This window comes from Anarrhichthys ocellatus, unplaced genomic scaffold, assembly GCF_004355925.1.
Source record: "Anarrhichthys ocellatus isolate YVR2014 unplaced genomic scaffold, GSC_Weel_1.0 scaffold3, whole genome shotgun sequence".
In the NCBI taxonomy this organism is placed as follows: Eukaryota; Metazoa; Chordata; class Actinopteri; order Perciformes; family Anarhichadidae; genus Anarrhichthys; species Anarrhichthys ocellatus.
The window spans coordinates 17,419,053-17,435,703 of NW_022280033.1; the positions used below are offsets into that span (position 1 = coordinate 17,419,053).

At 40.9% G+C, this 16,651-nt stretch overlaps 1 protein-coding gene across 2 annotated transcripts in view; it reads right to left on the minus strand.

The window, feature by feature from the left end:
- The window catches only part of LOC116398542 (gamma-aminobutyric acid receptor subunit pi), a 74,975-nt gene that overhangs the window by 29,608 nt on the left and 28,716 nt on the right, over positions 1-16,651 (minus strand). For both annotated transcript variants that reach the window (XM_031874938.1, XM_031874928.1), the window contains one exon: positions 15,637-15,727. In XM_031874938.1, the coding sequence (XP_031730798.1) occupies positions 15,637-15,689 (53 nt within the window). In that variant the 5' untranslated portion in view covers positions 15,690-15,727. The remainder of the gene's footprint in view (positions 1-15,636; positions 15,728-16,651) is intronic.

A 16,651-nucleotide genomic window follows, 5' to 3' on the forward strand; every position in this document is an offset into this window, starting at 1 on the left:
TCATCAGGGACTTCCAAAGCGTCCTCGGACCCCTCGGCAGCCGCTCCGGGCTCGGAGATGCTGAGGCAGGCAAACCAGACACCGCGAGAAAGAAAAGAAAAAACTCCTCCTGAGTTCATGTCGCAGGCTTTCGTGGATAAAAGCAGCTGTTTCTCCCTTTCATGCTATCCCAGGCAGCTCCCTGAGCCCCAACACATGGGAGAATAGAAGAACTCCCCCCCCTGCCAAATACAGAACATTTACTGTCTTTATAAGCCCACTGAAGTTTGAATCTCAGGGAAAAAATGGGAGCTGTGACATAAAAAAATGTCTGACTATATTTCAGGAAAATCGGCAAGTGTTGCTGGTCCACTTTTAGATGGTTCTGGCTTCTTTAGTCTCATGTACTGTATATCCTCAGCAGTTTTGGAGCCTTTTTTTCCCCTCTCCTGTCAGATATTAATCTCTGTTCTTGTTGTTTATGGTAATATGTATATCCTGCACCTCTACGGAAATGGTACAATCATGGCTAGAAGCAGAGAGAATGCAAGTTGAATTTGTTTTTTAATTTATTTTGCAAAAATTGGAAACAATGGAACAATGGAAACAATGGAACAATTGGAACAATGAAGTGTCACCAATGTTCAGGTGACACTTGAGGCTCTACGTGCTGTATAGACTGAACTATTTAAACTTCTACTTACAACCTCTGCTGTCCTCTTCTCAATGCACTGTGCTCAGTGGCTTGCGGTCCAGTTGAAGTTTCACAGAATGTTTTGTCACGTGACTGTTGGTCTCAGGCAAGTCAGTTTTACAGAATCAGGCTAAAGCAAGTTTATTTGATTTTAAATGACACATGTTGAGTAAAAAGATTTCATGAAATATCACAATTGGAAGCATTTGACGGAAGCGTTCCTCACACACGATGTGTTCAAGGACCATGGGGATGAAAATCTTGTGGGTAGGATAAACGGTTTTGACGATTGTTTAATAAAGATAGCATGCTTTTCAATCCCCCCCTGCCTGTTTTGGGGTTCAGAGTGTTAAAAAGAAGGCGCCTGCTGTAGAATAATCTTGGCAAGTTAGTTGTAATTAAAAAAAAAGCTCATTACCCGTCTTCAATTTTGCCTGGATTACAAGACTTCATATGCTTGACAATCCTGATAGGTTTTCTTTCATGCTAAAGTACCACTTCTTAATCTTTGCAGATATGGATGTAACGTTTTTGCTCATTCCATTATATTATTCTGACCTCATGTTCATTAATAATACATGCAGGCCTGGAAACTCGGCTCTGCTGATTACTGAGAGTGAGATTTGTCAATGAAGGGCTCTGCTCCATCACCCCAAGCCAATTAAGAGGAAGTATTGCTCACTTTGCACTATCAACTTGTCATGCCCTCTCTTGTCCATGCGGCTTTTAATCAATTACGGCGCCGGCACAATCAGAAATTAACCGGTGTCGTGAATCGGCGCTGCGGCAAAACTGGATGGATTATTCGTGTGAGCTTTACAGCATGTCTGCGTGTCAATTGTGTTGTTAACGCGCTTCAGCCGCTGCTTTTATACAAGACTGCTCTCCGGAGGCGGTTTGTCACTCAACGAGCTGCAAAGTTGTATTGTTTGTGTGTGAGTGTTGGAATATGCATCTGGACAAAAATAGAAAACACAAAATGATAGAAAAGAGATATATGGCTGTCTCAGCAACAAGCGGTGCGTGGTTTGACAAAATGTTCTTCAGCGAGTTTCTCGGAGTGATTAAACACAGCTTTTCGGTATCCCGCTGCGAGACAAATCCAGCAGGCATTAAATCAGCTGGCCCGCTTTCAGTCTGATGTTTATAGATCCAAACTCTTGCTCAGCCATGAGTAATTGATTGAATGTGCGCACAGTCTCCTGAGTGGCTCAACTTCGGCGGGGTGGCTGGTTGTCATGCAGTGCGAGCCGGTCCCTTGCTGCTTCGCATCAAATGCTAAAGAAAATGAGAGCCGGCACTGCGAGATAATGCAATTTTCCTCTGACTGGAAAAACACTGATGCAAATTTGAATGCCTTTTAGGAAAATGGTTTAACTGACATAAAGTAACTCAGAATTCCAGAGTACAATATATATATAAATATATAGAATCATGAGGACAAACACTGTGTGAGAACTGACGGGGCTCATCCCTTACCTGTTTTAATTAGAGACTGCAGTGTTAGAGAAGACTTGGAAAGGGATTCATGAGTGGCCAAACAATTTATCCAAGTTCCACATGCTCCTTTACTGCAAAGATGAGGACAATATGAATATATGCTTGTATGGATGCCAGTGCATTAGCAGAACATTACTGCTAGCACAGACATTTTTCTTCTATTGCCATGCTAGCAACTTTTGGGAAGCTACAGACTTTTTGGCAAAAATTGGCAAAATAAATGCAAATTAAATGTGCGTTTCCATCCATTACTATTTAGCAAGTATTAGGAGTTGGTCAATTGAGATAAGTGATGTAAATTCTCCATTTGGCTGCCAATAAACCATTGCAGAATAAGAGGACGCAACAACATTGAATGCAATTAAAGAAGCGCCAGTCAAACCCAGGCTGCAACCTCCAGGTCTGAAAAGTGAAGCCAATGGGGAAGGGCCTTAAACTCGCATTCTCTCGAATGGCCATTAGGGGGCGACTCCTCTGCTGTAAAAAGAAGTCTGATTGTATAGAAGTGTATGAGAAAATGACTCTACTTCTCACTGGATTTATTCCCTCAGTAAACATTGTAAACGACTTCATGGTCTCAATCTTTAGTTTCAAGTCTTCTTCAATACAGCATGATGTTCATTTAGTAAACTATGGTCCATTTAGAGTCAAATAGATGACAAAGCAGGGTACCGTACTGCCTACCTTGTGATTGACGCTACAATGTCTGGGAGTTGTCTGTGTTATGGTCTTAACATTGTTACCCTTTCATAGTGTGTTTTCAGTTCATGAAAATTAATTGTAACTTTTTCGGTCATCTAAAAATGTCTTGTTCAGCGCTCAGTTGTTCTTAGCTCTACCCTCTCGTGTCACTTCTGGTTGTAAATAATACAAGATTGCAATGGCTAAAAACCAAGATGGCGACTGCCAAAAACCAAGATGGGGGCAACAAAAAACCAAAGATGTCAACGACCCAAAACCAAGATGGCGACGGCCAAATGGCCAAAAAGGCAAACTCACAGCTTCAAAATGGTTGTTCACAAACCAATGGGTGAGGTCACAGTGACTATGTTCACTGCTTATATACACAGTACATTCTATGGTTGAACCTCAAACAGCGGTAAACAATGTAAAAAAGATGATGGAAAAATGGCGTCATGTTTCTTTCATGTATTAAATTGAGCAAGCGTACAGACTCATCGCTCTACACAAAGCTGATATTTTCGTCACTTTAGTGAAGCTTGAGCGACAATTAAATCACATCCTTCATGCACGTCATGATTTATTCGCCAAGTCTCTTTCAATTGCATTCTGCCACACTTTCTTTTATTGTCAATAAACCAACCTTTTCAGCCCTGTCAAGCACAAAAATCTTTTGGTGATATTCTGAGCTTTTTTTCAGAATATACTGTACACGTTCACATTCCCGTCAGGATGAAGTGTAATTATTTCGGTGAACTTTTGGTCTTTCATGTAGCGCTACAATCAGATCAAATTTTCAATTCTGTACCGACAGTATGACGCTTTTACTGTGACACACTACACAGGGTGAAACAAGCGACTGATGCGCCTGCTTTTCAGCTGTGTTCCAGACACCCCTCATCAGTTGGGTCAGGCCATTAAGAGGCTCATGGTGTGTTTTCTCATCTTTCTCATCATTAGTCTAAACTCTAATTATCAAACACAAATGCAACACGGTTAGAAGGTAGTAACAATAAAAAGAGGTTTGAACTTGCAATGTATACATTTATCAAAAAGCGATTTGAATTCAAGGTTGGTCATGTTGGTGTTTTCAAAACTAAAGCTCCCAAAAACAAAAGTCAATCTTTTAACTAAAACTTCTAAAAGAATCCAAAATTTGATGTCAACATTTCGCAGAAAGTATCTAAATCTAATCAAATGGACTAAAAGATAACACTGAAGTTATATTGAGAGAAACTGTTTGACGTCATCCTGCCAAGACTGTGATCAACAAGTTGGCTTTTCATTAAAGGGGAGACACATTTAATGCCTCTGTGGGTAATCTATAAGTACATTTGGCGTTTTGTTCCTGCCCATTACATGCAGAGTTAAGTCATTACTGAGGAAAAAACTCATTAGTTATGAAGAAAAATTTAACCATCCAGAAAAATCCCATCAGCGGGATAATTAACTGTGTTTTCTCGTTGACGCCAGATGAAACGGAGTAACAAGCGTGCTAATGGATGCCTTCACCCAACCGGTCCACACATGGCATGCAGATTTTTGCCAAATTCAGAACAATCGTGCCGTAAACAACAATAACACTGTACTGACAACAGTGAGGTTTCATGGGATATTTTTTATCCAACCGTATATGAAATAAAACATCATACCAGCATCTTGATATGTGTTTGGATGTTGATAAATATTAAAAATAAACAGCTGATATGAGCTGCTGCACCAACATGTGGATGCAAAACACACCGGCAGTGCATGTTAGACTTAACCATGGAATAACAAAAGGTGTATTTTTATATTTTTTTTAAAGGGCTATAGAAATACTTGAAGACCAACCACAAACGGAAGTTTGTATTTCCGGGTCACAACACCTCCTCCATCACCCCCGGCTCTCTCATTACAGGCTGTCAAAAGTGAGTCCGTCAAACAACACAACACTGGAGGAGAGTTGGCGGCAGTTTCGTCACATCCGTCAGAGAGCACATGAAATCAGGTCCGGAGGGTATATCAGATAATCAAGCAGCACTTAATACAGTTGTTTTTTTTGCAGAGCTGAAACATTGAGGTACGGAGAATGAAGATATCTGCAGGGCGAGTATAATAAAAGTCTAATTATATTCTCAAAAAGCCACCAACCTGCTATCATTGTCCAGATTCATTTTTTAGGCAGGGATTAGAACTGCATCATTCTGTTTAATATGTTTTTTGTTGTTGTTTTTTTTTAAAGCTTTGATGGATTCCTTATTGTGGAAGAGGTATCATCCCAGTTACTGAGTGTGTGCCGCACAAAGCGAAATATGATTTCCTCAAAACGTAATTCACAATGCAGTTTCTTTGTTTGGTAACATCATTTTTATGAGGGCTGGCAAGGAAGTATACCATTCTGTTTTTCTTCTTTATTTTCAAATTCTAATCCTGCTAATAATCCCCATATGTATTAAATGTATCAATCTGAATATGCCTTTTTTTTCTGCAACTGTAATGGAATAAATGTACCTTTTTTATATCCTAAGTACTTACTGCTGTTCCATGTATTCAGTTTCCTTAAACCTGAGGAGCTGATGTTATACTCCACAACTCAATTATATCTCCACATTGGCTGAACCGATCCTCACCATTTAAACTGCATTTGAAACATCCATCTCCAGGGTAGCCCCTACCAATCACTTACCATGTTAGTTTGTCAAGAGACACAACGTGCCCTGGGAACATAGGGATGATCCCCTCTTGGGCAATATGTTGCCAGAGCGATTCTTCACTCTGAATGCACTGAAAGAGGACACCAGGCACCTGTAACAAGTTATTTTGGAAAACGAGCCAGAAAGTGAGGATCATTAGTATCACTTCTATCAGATGGGACTTTTTTTAATGTTCTTGTCTGGTTAAAGGGCAACTGCATTCATCAAAACCTGTACTAACACACCTACAATAAACATCCATTGTCTTCATGGGGGCCCCCATTCTAGTTTACCAGCTCATTTCACAGAAAATCACAACTTCAGCCAGAGAAACTAGTTCGTCATATCAGCCAGAGAAACGCATCGTTGGAATATAAACCCGCAGACACTGGAAACCAGAGGAAAGACTCACATCCGGGATGCCATCAGGGTAAGAAAGTTCAAAGGTTCTGTACAGCGGGATACCAGTGACTGAGAGAGCAGCAAGAAGGATACTGTGGAGACAATGGTATGTTTTGAAATACTGCAATAAGACTTTGAATAAAGTTGAGGATATTTGAACTTTGAGAAGCTCAAACCTTTGTGGATAAAATCATCTTCTCAAATCTTCTCAAGTGTTTGTGGTTTGTTTTGTAGGACATTTGTCCATTCTCACTAAAGTGTATACAGTGTTGGACAGTAAATAATTATTTGTTAATGTGTCACAGTAAGTATAAGAAGGTAATTACAGCAATTACATGATATTTTAATAAAGCTGCGTTATTAAGGAGGTCATTTTGGGTGTTGTGTTCAATGAGTAAATTCAACGAGGTCTTTGAGATCATAGCAAGAACATGCTCGCACTGATTATTCAACATTGAGTGAACCGGGAACGAAGTTCCACAGCTTGAACTTAGCAGATAACGATTCAATTGCTGTTTTACTCTTGAATTATATCCTGGGATCATGAGTCTGTAAAGCCGTGGTGTATGCGACAACTGAACACATGACAATAAGCGTTTTAGCTTCCAGCCCTTAGAAAGAGAGGCTCTGTTGGTGAAGGAGCTACAAAGCAAACCTCTATGATCTAGAGTTTAGCTATCCGCTAACAGCCCTCTTTGGGGCGAGCATGTGCTTCCTTTAATACATTTTCTTTTACACGAGCTGTGAGATTTTAGGAGCTCAAAGGAAAGCCAAAATAAGATCTCAGTTAGTATTAATTAAAATGACACAACAAAGCGTTGTCGCGGTAATAAGAGCTTTTATCCCCGGCTCCAGCTTTGTAGACCTCGGAGCTTTGGAGGAGCTCATGCACGGATACTGTATACACTGTTCGGGCTTACTTCTTTAAACTTAAACTTTATTGAGTCGCTTATCTAAATTTACAAAAAAAGAAAATAAAAAAACCCACATCCAGGCTTTGGTATGGGAGCATGCAGGCTGTTAGTAACACCTTGTTTTTCTATTTAATGCTGTCTTAGAAATGGTGCGCTGACCTTTCCAGTTATAGCTCAGATATGAATGTTACTAACCAGGGTACTGTTGTATTCATTTCCAGCAATAAACATGTTGCATATTGAAAAAGGGGACCAGGCGACCCCAATCACAACAATGAATCCAGAAATTACATTCAATGGCACGCAAGAACCGCTTGTATGAACAGTTACATTGCCACGTATGAGTGATTTAAGGCAATCCTCGGCAAAGGGGAAAACACCTGTTTAATTCAAAATCCTAATGTCTTAATCTGAATTTAAATGAGTTTAAATGTAACACGGAAATGTGACTTGTGTAGGAAATTTGGGTTTAGAACTGTGTTTTAAGAAATTATAATAGAAGTGTTTAATGATTCATAATTAGAAGTGTTTTGAATACATAATTAGAAGATTCATAATTGTAGAAGTGTTTTAGAATTTGTAGTTAGAAGTGATTTGTAGTTAGAAGTGTATCTTAGTAGCACCTTTATATCTGTTTGTGAAGTTTTTGCCAAAAGTTGCAAATCCTTATCTTTATATAGAATGTTTATCATAGAAGTGTTAAGCCATAAAAGAGTCATTGAATGTATTTAACTGTGGAGAATAGGGAAAGAGAGATTTTCTAGACAGTGATTTGCAGGTTCCACTAAGCCTGACGCCAGGAGGAGGCAACCGAAATTAGCCAATAGGAATTGAGATGGACAAAAGGGGGGGGATTTCAAACTGTATGAGGAACTACGGGGAAGAGAATCAGTCTCTTTGCTCTTGTCTCAAGGTGGGAACAGCTGGGATGAGGGTGAGATGCTTCTCTGCGCAGAGAATATATATCTATAGATACTGTAATTAATGTGTTTCACTCTGTATTTGTATTAGATTCAGTAGGATTAAATACTTTTTGATTGTAAACCAGTTTATGGTAGATTTTATTATCGCAGCGTCTCTACTGTAAACAGCAGTTGGAGCGTGAGCTGCGGCCTTCCCTCTGTGGGGTAAGATTCAACCCTCCACACTTGCTAATATACTGAGAGTTTTGTTTTACGTTTCCTTTTTAAAGGCATATTTCCCCACAAGAACATAAAGCTCAGAGTGAGAGAAAAGTGTCATGCAGGTCGCTGTGGTACACCTGACAGTGGGACATCACCCACTGTAGGCTATAACATTTAAATGTCTAATATCTCTGTGATTCTAAAACCACTTAGTGAGGTTCAGGAAACGTCTCGTGGTAGGGCTTGAAATCAACAGAGCACTTAAGTACAGAAAAGACGTCATAAACATCACTAACTTAACTTCAACATAACTCAACACTAACACCGGTCTCCTGGGTAAATGTCCTGGGTTTATCTGACCCACCAAGTAGTCCTTCTCACTTTTTATAGCACGTCACTTGCTCTAAACGTAACATATTCACGTGTATGCTGATTAGTCATGGAACCATTTGCTTCAGAAAGACGTTTCGTAGCATCAAACCTTTCCCCTCCTCATTTCTGCCACAGCTCAACAACACATCATTTCCAAAAGATCAACCTGCAACTCCTCTTCTTCGCACTCTTGTTGGAACACTTTTGTGAATACAGCTCACCCACAAACGGCAGCCTTAATGGCGATTTCAGGGTCGTTGATTGTGGTAATGATGAAATCTAAAAAGCACGCACCTCCTCATGAACGGGCGGCATTACTCTGGCTGAAACACGCAATTTATGACGTGTTGGAACACTAGTACGAACAAAACCTGAAAAACAAAAGTAAGAGAGTTTCAGGATGAGGATTAGGATACGGGAACGTTCTTGCATGAGGCCAAATTAGTTTTTTGTTTTTTTTAATCTTCAATACCAATGATTGCTTCATTCCTTCTTCCTACAGTATCTGCACAGGGTAATAGTATGGTTATGGTTAGAGAAAGGTTGTGGTTGTGGCAAATTAACTTATGATTAAGTTTAGGCAACACTTGATTAAAGGTAGGGGGAAAATCTGGGGTAGGTTGAAAATAAGCAAAGAATTATTGCAGCTGCAAACTCTGGTCTCCAACAAGAAAGTTAGAAACACTACTAGTCGACTCACCCCCCCAAACTGACTTTCAAAATGACTACATAATGGGCACACCATTTCCTATGTTGGCACTGGATATATTACGATTGTGAGGTGCTGAGTTGTCCAATATGAACATAATTCCTGGGGATACTGGGATAGACGGGGAACCAGCGGCCAGGGGGGAAAGAAAGTCAGAAAAAGGATTATGCACGCTAATTAAATTCAGAAAATTCAAATTACTTTTATGGCTAGAACGTTAAACTTCAAATCTTGTGCCCCAAAAATGTCACATGTGTCATCTGCAGCAGGGAGTGAAACCAGCTCCTCATGCAAATGTAATATCTAAAGAAGACTCAGCTTCAGAGGAATATGTTCAACCCTGTCAAGAAACGACAAAATGCATTTTCGCTATTCCTTCACAGATCTGAGCGGTGGCTAAGTGTTTGTATTGTATTGTTAGATCCGGGGGTTCTCTGGCCCGATACGGGGTTACCTACTGACTCAGCTCTCTATTAAAAGATTGGCGAGCTGGTGTTCCGTCGAGGAAACTCGCCTGGCTTCTGCTAACTACCGTTACTCCTGACGTCTACCCTGCTTCCACTGGTAACATGCACTCGGCCGAGGGGCCACCCTGGCCGGGCGCTTCTACCTAGTCGCGTCAGTTATGGCAGCTTTCCTCTTTTGGATCCGGGCTCTTGGTAAATTGCCAGGTTAGATTATAACGGCTAGGATTATAACTAAAACCATAAGGGACTGTTAAGTGGACTGGTCACTAGGATAACCATTAAGAACTCTTGTTGTTAAACATACAATAGATTTAACCTTTTACTGCCACGAGGAACTTCTACTACTTCAGCAAATTAATTCTCTTGAGAAATTTACTTTAAATGCAGATTAGATATTTATTGCAGGTTATTAGCAGGGGCACAGCTACAGCTCACATAAAATAATACTATACTTGATTCTATCAGGATACAATTTCTTCTTAGGTTATACTCATTAATTTTCGATGCCGAGGCGGCTCGGTGGAGCTGGATTCACGATGTAATAAAAAGTCCTTTTGGGGTTTTTAGGAGCGAAGGCCAGGCCTGACCATCGGCTCCTCCTGCGCGGCCAACGAAGTCCGTTCAGCACTCTCTCAGGCTCAGTACAAAGTCTTTAGGGCGGCTGCGTCCATCTGTTGTCCGGTTGTTAAAGTCAAACAGGGGGGAGAGGAAAATCTCCGTCTTTCAATCTTTGTCCACGAACGGCTGTCTTCTTTCCGTGAACAGAGACGAAGTCCTCCGATGCGGCTGTCGAGGTCCAGTGTTTCCTCCGTGGAGCACTTGGGTGGCTCCCGCGTTGAATCCCGTCTTGCTCTTTGCAAGTCTCTCTTTTTATAACACTTTGAGCTCTCTCTCCCCCCTCCTCCCCAACGCTCCCTCACTCGGCATGTGATTTACATGACATCATTGATTATGTGTGTGTGCTGCGAACAACACCCTAACTTTCTGTGTGTGTGTGCATGCTGGACACACCTAACTTCCCTCTGTGGATGCTCTTCCTCAATGTTCGAGCGCGTTTTAGCACCCCAACATCTGTTGTGATCTCAGCCTTTAATGCCCCCACCCTGCTTACGTCAGCTCTTTCCACCCACATACAGACTTCACTTTACTCAGTTACACATACATTATTATTGTCAGTTTTACATTTGTTAAATCACTTCATTATTCTTATGTTATACATACTTGCTTTAAAATGATTATTAGATTTCATCCTTTACTCTTATATGCTTTTTGTCCCTTTAGCCTACTTTCATATCGAACTGTATTCCTTCATTTAAGGCAGCTTTCCTGGGATCTCAACACTCTTTTTTGACACCCAGTAAACTGTTATGAGTTGCTCTCACAGAAATAAAGAGGCCAATAAACATGCGCAGCGCTGTGGTTGAGAAAGTTGAACAGTGTAGAATAATCAGGGTCTCTAACGAGAAAATGTCTCGCAGAGGGGGAAAAAATAAAAGGGGCAATGGTGTCATGACAAACCGCTGTAAAAATGGAAATGGCAGAGAAACCCAACAGAGACGAGATATTGCTCCAGATAGGGGAGCTACAATTAAACTTAATGAACATGAAAAACTGGTTCTCAGTTCTCTCTGCTGCAGAAAATGATAAATGATGGATTTCAAAATAGGCGAGGAAAAGGGAATTTCTGACAGTCGCTGTAGGAAAGACAAAAGAGGATCTTGTGAAATTAAAAAGAACCTCAATTGCCTCCTTATTTAACTCTGAGTAAAAAAGCTCAAATATTCTTTATTAAAGATTCTTCTTTGACCTGTCTAGGAAGTTCTTCAACTGTTAGAAACTGTAGCTCTTATTTTCTCACAAACCTGGAAGCTTTTAGTTAAATCACCGACAAACCCGTGGATAACATCGGCTATCTAGCGTTTCTATGGCAACAGCTGCAATAACGGCAACAAGGCTGAGGGTTTCAACCCACTTTAGTGTGAGAGCTGAAGTCAGATGTTATGTGTGTTTTTGGGCTTTCAGTCGGGCATTCAATGGGCCGTGGCATCGCCTCCGACGTGTCAGTGGTGTTATATTTTGGTAACCCTTGACAAGTGCCATCAGCGTGAGCAGCCTCAAGCATTGACTTGTCAGACGAAGTCAAATTGAGCATCACTCTTCCAAATCAACGTGCCAATCTCAGTTTTTTTGTAGTCTCCCGGAGGCTCACAGTTCAACATGGCTTCAAACGGCTTGCAGAGACATTGTCTGATTCTGTGTTATTGGTGAAAATGTAATACGCTTCCCCCAAACCCAAAAATCCTTTTATTCAACAACTTTAACAACTCCTCAAAGACATGATAAACATCATCTAAATAAGTGACACTAAAAACACTACTTATTCCCTTTTAACATAGTGCATGGTGTAATAAACTCTCAAGCCAGTTATTTTGTCCTCATGTTCACTTTTGTGTGGGTTTGAGACAATTCAGTCACGTAACCATCTGAGCACAGGGGTATGCTTATCTCTCCACTGACAATCAATAAAACATTTTTTTTTTTTTTAAAAGCTGACATGGAATAGAGTTCTATACAGGACTAAGTAGTGTCTCTCCAGTAAAGGCGTACTGTAAGCCTTTAATCTGCCTGTAATAGGCTTCAGAAGTGTTTTTTATCCATGCTTTCTGTAACCGGTGCTGTCAAACCATCACTTCCTAGATGCAGTCCTACGGTGTAACTTTATGTTACTAAGCTTCTATTGAGAGAGATTAAAATAGAAATCAATCCTTTGATGCTGCTGCCTGGGTTTATAGATGACTTGCAGAGGGACGCAGTTACGTTTCGTTACAACATTGTAAATGCGTGCATTTCATACCCTGTGTTTGTTTTAACAAAGACAATTACAAAGACTCGGCTACGGCAAGCATTACGCATCAGTAAGAGCAACGATTGGCATTTGAAGTGTTTTGAAAGATGGCGTTTTTTTTTTTAAAGCCTTTCCACCACCAGAAACTCGAGAGCAGAAGTGTTATAGGATATAGAATACATTTTTTTGACTTTGCCCGTTTCTCAGGTTTCTGGATTTTTTTCCTATACTCTCTGCCTGGATTCGTTTGCTTTGTTTCGACTGTCCCCCGGTGTTTAACTGCCCGCTTTCTCAGTAAAGACTTTGCTTTTGAACTTACCCTTGTTTCCTGTATCCGTCTCTGTGTTACCAATTGTTTAAAAAAGAGCAAATGATTGAGAGTTGTGAATCTGCAACCGTTATAATTGTAAACTGCATAAAAGATGTGCAAGACCTTCACAGAAAAAACAAGCTTGACAGGGGTAGCAACAGCAACAAAGCAAAGGTGAATTAGATATTACAAAAGCCACATTTATTTTGTGTTTTTGTTTCAGGAATGAAATACTTTGCCAGTCTCTGCATCTTTTATCTCTCTTGCAAAAGACACCAGCCTCGATGTGAACATCTAGCTAAGTTTAGAGCAGGAAATTCAACAGGTAAAAAAGTAAATGTGTGTTGGCTGCATCAGTAAATACGTATTATGGCTGACTGCCTCATATAAAAATTAGTCTATTTTTTATCTTTTTTTATATTTGATCCTCTTGAATTTTATACTTTGTTCTTTTTCTCTTCTGCCAGGGTTTTCACCGAGCGCCACAGGATCACGAGAGGAGGTTTGTTCTGAGGCTGAATTGACACTCAAGCACTTGCCATTGTGTCATTATTGAATTCTGCTGCATTGTTGGTAATAATACTGTATCCTCAACATAAAGCGGGACATCCGTCTTTCCACCGAGTCCAAGCGGGGCATTTGTGTCCCCGTGAGTCTTTTTCTGCTGGATGAATGTGCGACTCTCTCGACCCTCTACGAGCTCTTTGCTCACTACGAGGTGAGGGTCCTGGCAGTTTTCAGCATTGTCAAGGTCATGGGTCGTCTTCATAAAACCGCTCGGTCAATAATGGCGCCGCTTGTGCTGGTGAAAATGGCTGTATAGCGCATTTGTATTCCACTGGCAGAGCGGCGTTTTCCTAATCACTAAATCACCGAGGCTATCAAGCCTCCGGAGCTGAACACCTCATGCTGACACGGTGTGCTGATGGGCTCCAGGCCACGATAAATCTACTTTCCCAGGGTCTTCATATCACGCAGCTCATATCAATTACACACTGTGTTGTTTGTTACCATTTGCAATCATTGGATTTCCATCATCACATTACACACGATTAGTTCACTAAACACACCAGATAAAAAAGAAGACAGGATTTTGATTTATTACATTGTGGTGCATTTGTGGTAATAATGTATAGATCTGGAATTGAAAACAGAATTAGAGGTCATACAGGATTTTCTCCTTCGATAGCATATACCAGGCTTAAGCAAGTGCCATTTTTAAATGTTCTCGTTATGCAGTTTGCCAAATCCACATTAAGGTTAACATTAAGTTTGTTTACGACACCACATCGAGACTAAATCTCCAACAGATCTGTAATCCTATCCCATCCACATACGCAAAGATACTGCATAGTATAGTATAGACAGTGCATAGAAACATTTTTAAATCTCTATACAAGACGGCTGCCATCATTATGAAAACATCAGAAATTTACATCTCAAATGAAATCACCCTACCAACCTTCCACCAATCGTGTTCATCAGCAATCAACTGAACAAATCTTGCGAAGAAGGGAAAGAGCACTAGCCAATCAGAGGCAGAGTAGGGCGGGTCTTCGCGGGTGGGGATAAAAATGACCGTATCACCGTAAATAACAGACCGTGCAACCGCCAATGGCTGGGAAAGAGGTAATGTGGCATGCTGATGAAAGGGCACTTATACTTTGCAAAATGACTCAAATAAAATATCCTAAAATTCTCCTTCTCAATATAGTTCATGGACAAATGGGAGTCCGAGTCAAAGTCTGTCCTACATACATGCGAACATATGACGCTGAAATGCTGCAAACCTTAAGTCAAAGCGATTACTCTTTTTTAGAACTTAGAACTTTTTTATTGAGTTCATGTTCATGTTCATGCACAGGCCTTCCTTTGAAGTATCACACACGATCAGCGACACTCTGTCAGTGATTTTGAAGTGTCTATTTTTGTTTACGCAATATGCAAATTAACTGCAACTTTCCTAAAATAATAATGACAATCTGTTCGGTTTTTTTCTTCAGATGACATTAATTACATAACTAACAATGTTTTGGGAAGAAATATAATTTCGCTACAACGGTTGTTTGTTACAGTAGTTTCCTCGGGGACCCCAGTTGGTCGCCTTGTATGTTAAATATGTTGGTAGGATGAAAGTTAAAGTTATATTTTCACATTAAAATAACATTTTTTAACTAATTGATGAAGAACAGAGATGACTTGTACAGCTGTATTTTCTGAAGGCAGCGTTGGCTAATGTCCACAGTGCAGTGACTACAGATCATTAATCATACAAACAATGATCACCTCTAAAGTAATCCGCCTCGCATCTTTGAAAAGCTCACAGATTCATGAAATGGTCCGGCATATGACGTTTATACTAAAAACATACCAGTGCGGCATGCAACCTGCTCCAGCACATTAATCCCGCAGCTGATTGTGCAAAAAAAAAAAAGAAGAGAGAATATAAAGAGAATGTCCTACAGCGGGATTCGGCGAGACCCCGAGGGTTTGCCTTATCTGAAATGTGCAAAGTGTGTTTCGGTGCTTTGAAAAATAAACTGCGAGAAGAGGAGAGGCTCCTCTGTCACGGTGACAGACAAAAGTGCACCAAAAAAACATCCCTATCATTCTCGCCGTGCGGCCTCTGTGGGGATTATAACACCAATTGCATTCGACGACTGATACATGCGGTGCTGGATCCTGCTCCAACTGCTCCGCTCAGCGGCGCCCTTCACTGTGGCGATGACATTTCAATGATTTCTAGTCTGACGCGTGGGGAGCTGTTAACGAGTATTGATGGCTGAGGAGAAAATGATACGACCAAGATAAGACGAGATAGAGGGCGCCTCTCCATCTTCCCCCTGCAAAGTGTCGGTGTTTGCTGCAAATTAGAATGTGACGTGACTTGATTATGCACCCCGCCTGTTGAGACAGCTGTGTGTCTGCAGCGCCCAGCGGTTGTGTTTCTGCATGCGCTCTCACCTGCTAATGAGGAGGATGGCGAACACGGTCCCTCCAGATACAGAGAGAGACATGGCTGCTGGTGGAGAGGAGACGAGCAGGTGGAGTTTATCTGCCATGAAAAAAAAAAAAAGCACACAGAGGACAACAACAACGTTAAAATTTAGAGAGGCGCAAGAGACGATGGTAGATTCAGGAAATTTTGCTCCTTTTGAAACATAACATGGGTTGATGCATTTCAGCATGAATGTAAGATAGTAGTGACTCCTACATCTTCCCCCTTTTTCAACCTGAATCTACTTTATGAAGGCACACATCACAGATGGCCTGTGGCCCCCTTTTTTATTTCTACAGTTCCACAAATATTGATGTTGTCAGCCAGGTAACGATGGTGTTATCGCTGCTCCTTGTTTGGGTGTCTTTGCTCGAGGCCCATTCTCTCAGCAGCACAATGACCTCTTGTTACAGACTTTACCAAAAGTCTGGCACTGCAAGCTTCAAAAGTAATAAAGCATATTGCATTTCCTTCAAAGAGAGTTATCTTGTCGCCTACATCTCCATGCTCTCTCTCTCCCCCCCTTCTCCCTCTCTTTCTCTCCTTCTTCCCTTTTTTAAGATGAAAGTGGACAGAAAACCTTCAGAGACCAGAATGAGACCCGACTAATGTGGACGGCAAGCTGGGCTGCGAAAATATTTAATGTGAAGTTGAAAGCGAACTTCTGCGGCTGTGGCATTATAAAAGTGACTTTACAGTGGCGTGGGCCTGAAATACAGTAAGACCCGTCGGTGGTCACGGTGCCTCTGTGGTTACATAATACGCAGTGTGTGGTTCTAAGACATGGCATTGTCACTGACAACTGACAATGGACTTATCCACCAAGCCTATAATATCGTTATGTAATCACGGCACAGTCTAAGCTGCTTTGGACAGATGCAAACCACACAATACGTTGTTTTTGTTTTGTTTTTCCAGAACAATAATTGTCAGGGCTACGGCTCTGCACACAATTAGGACTCGTACTGAGCAACATTCTGT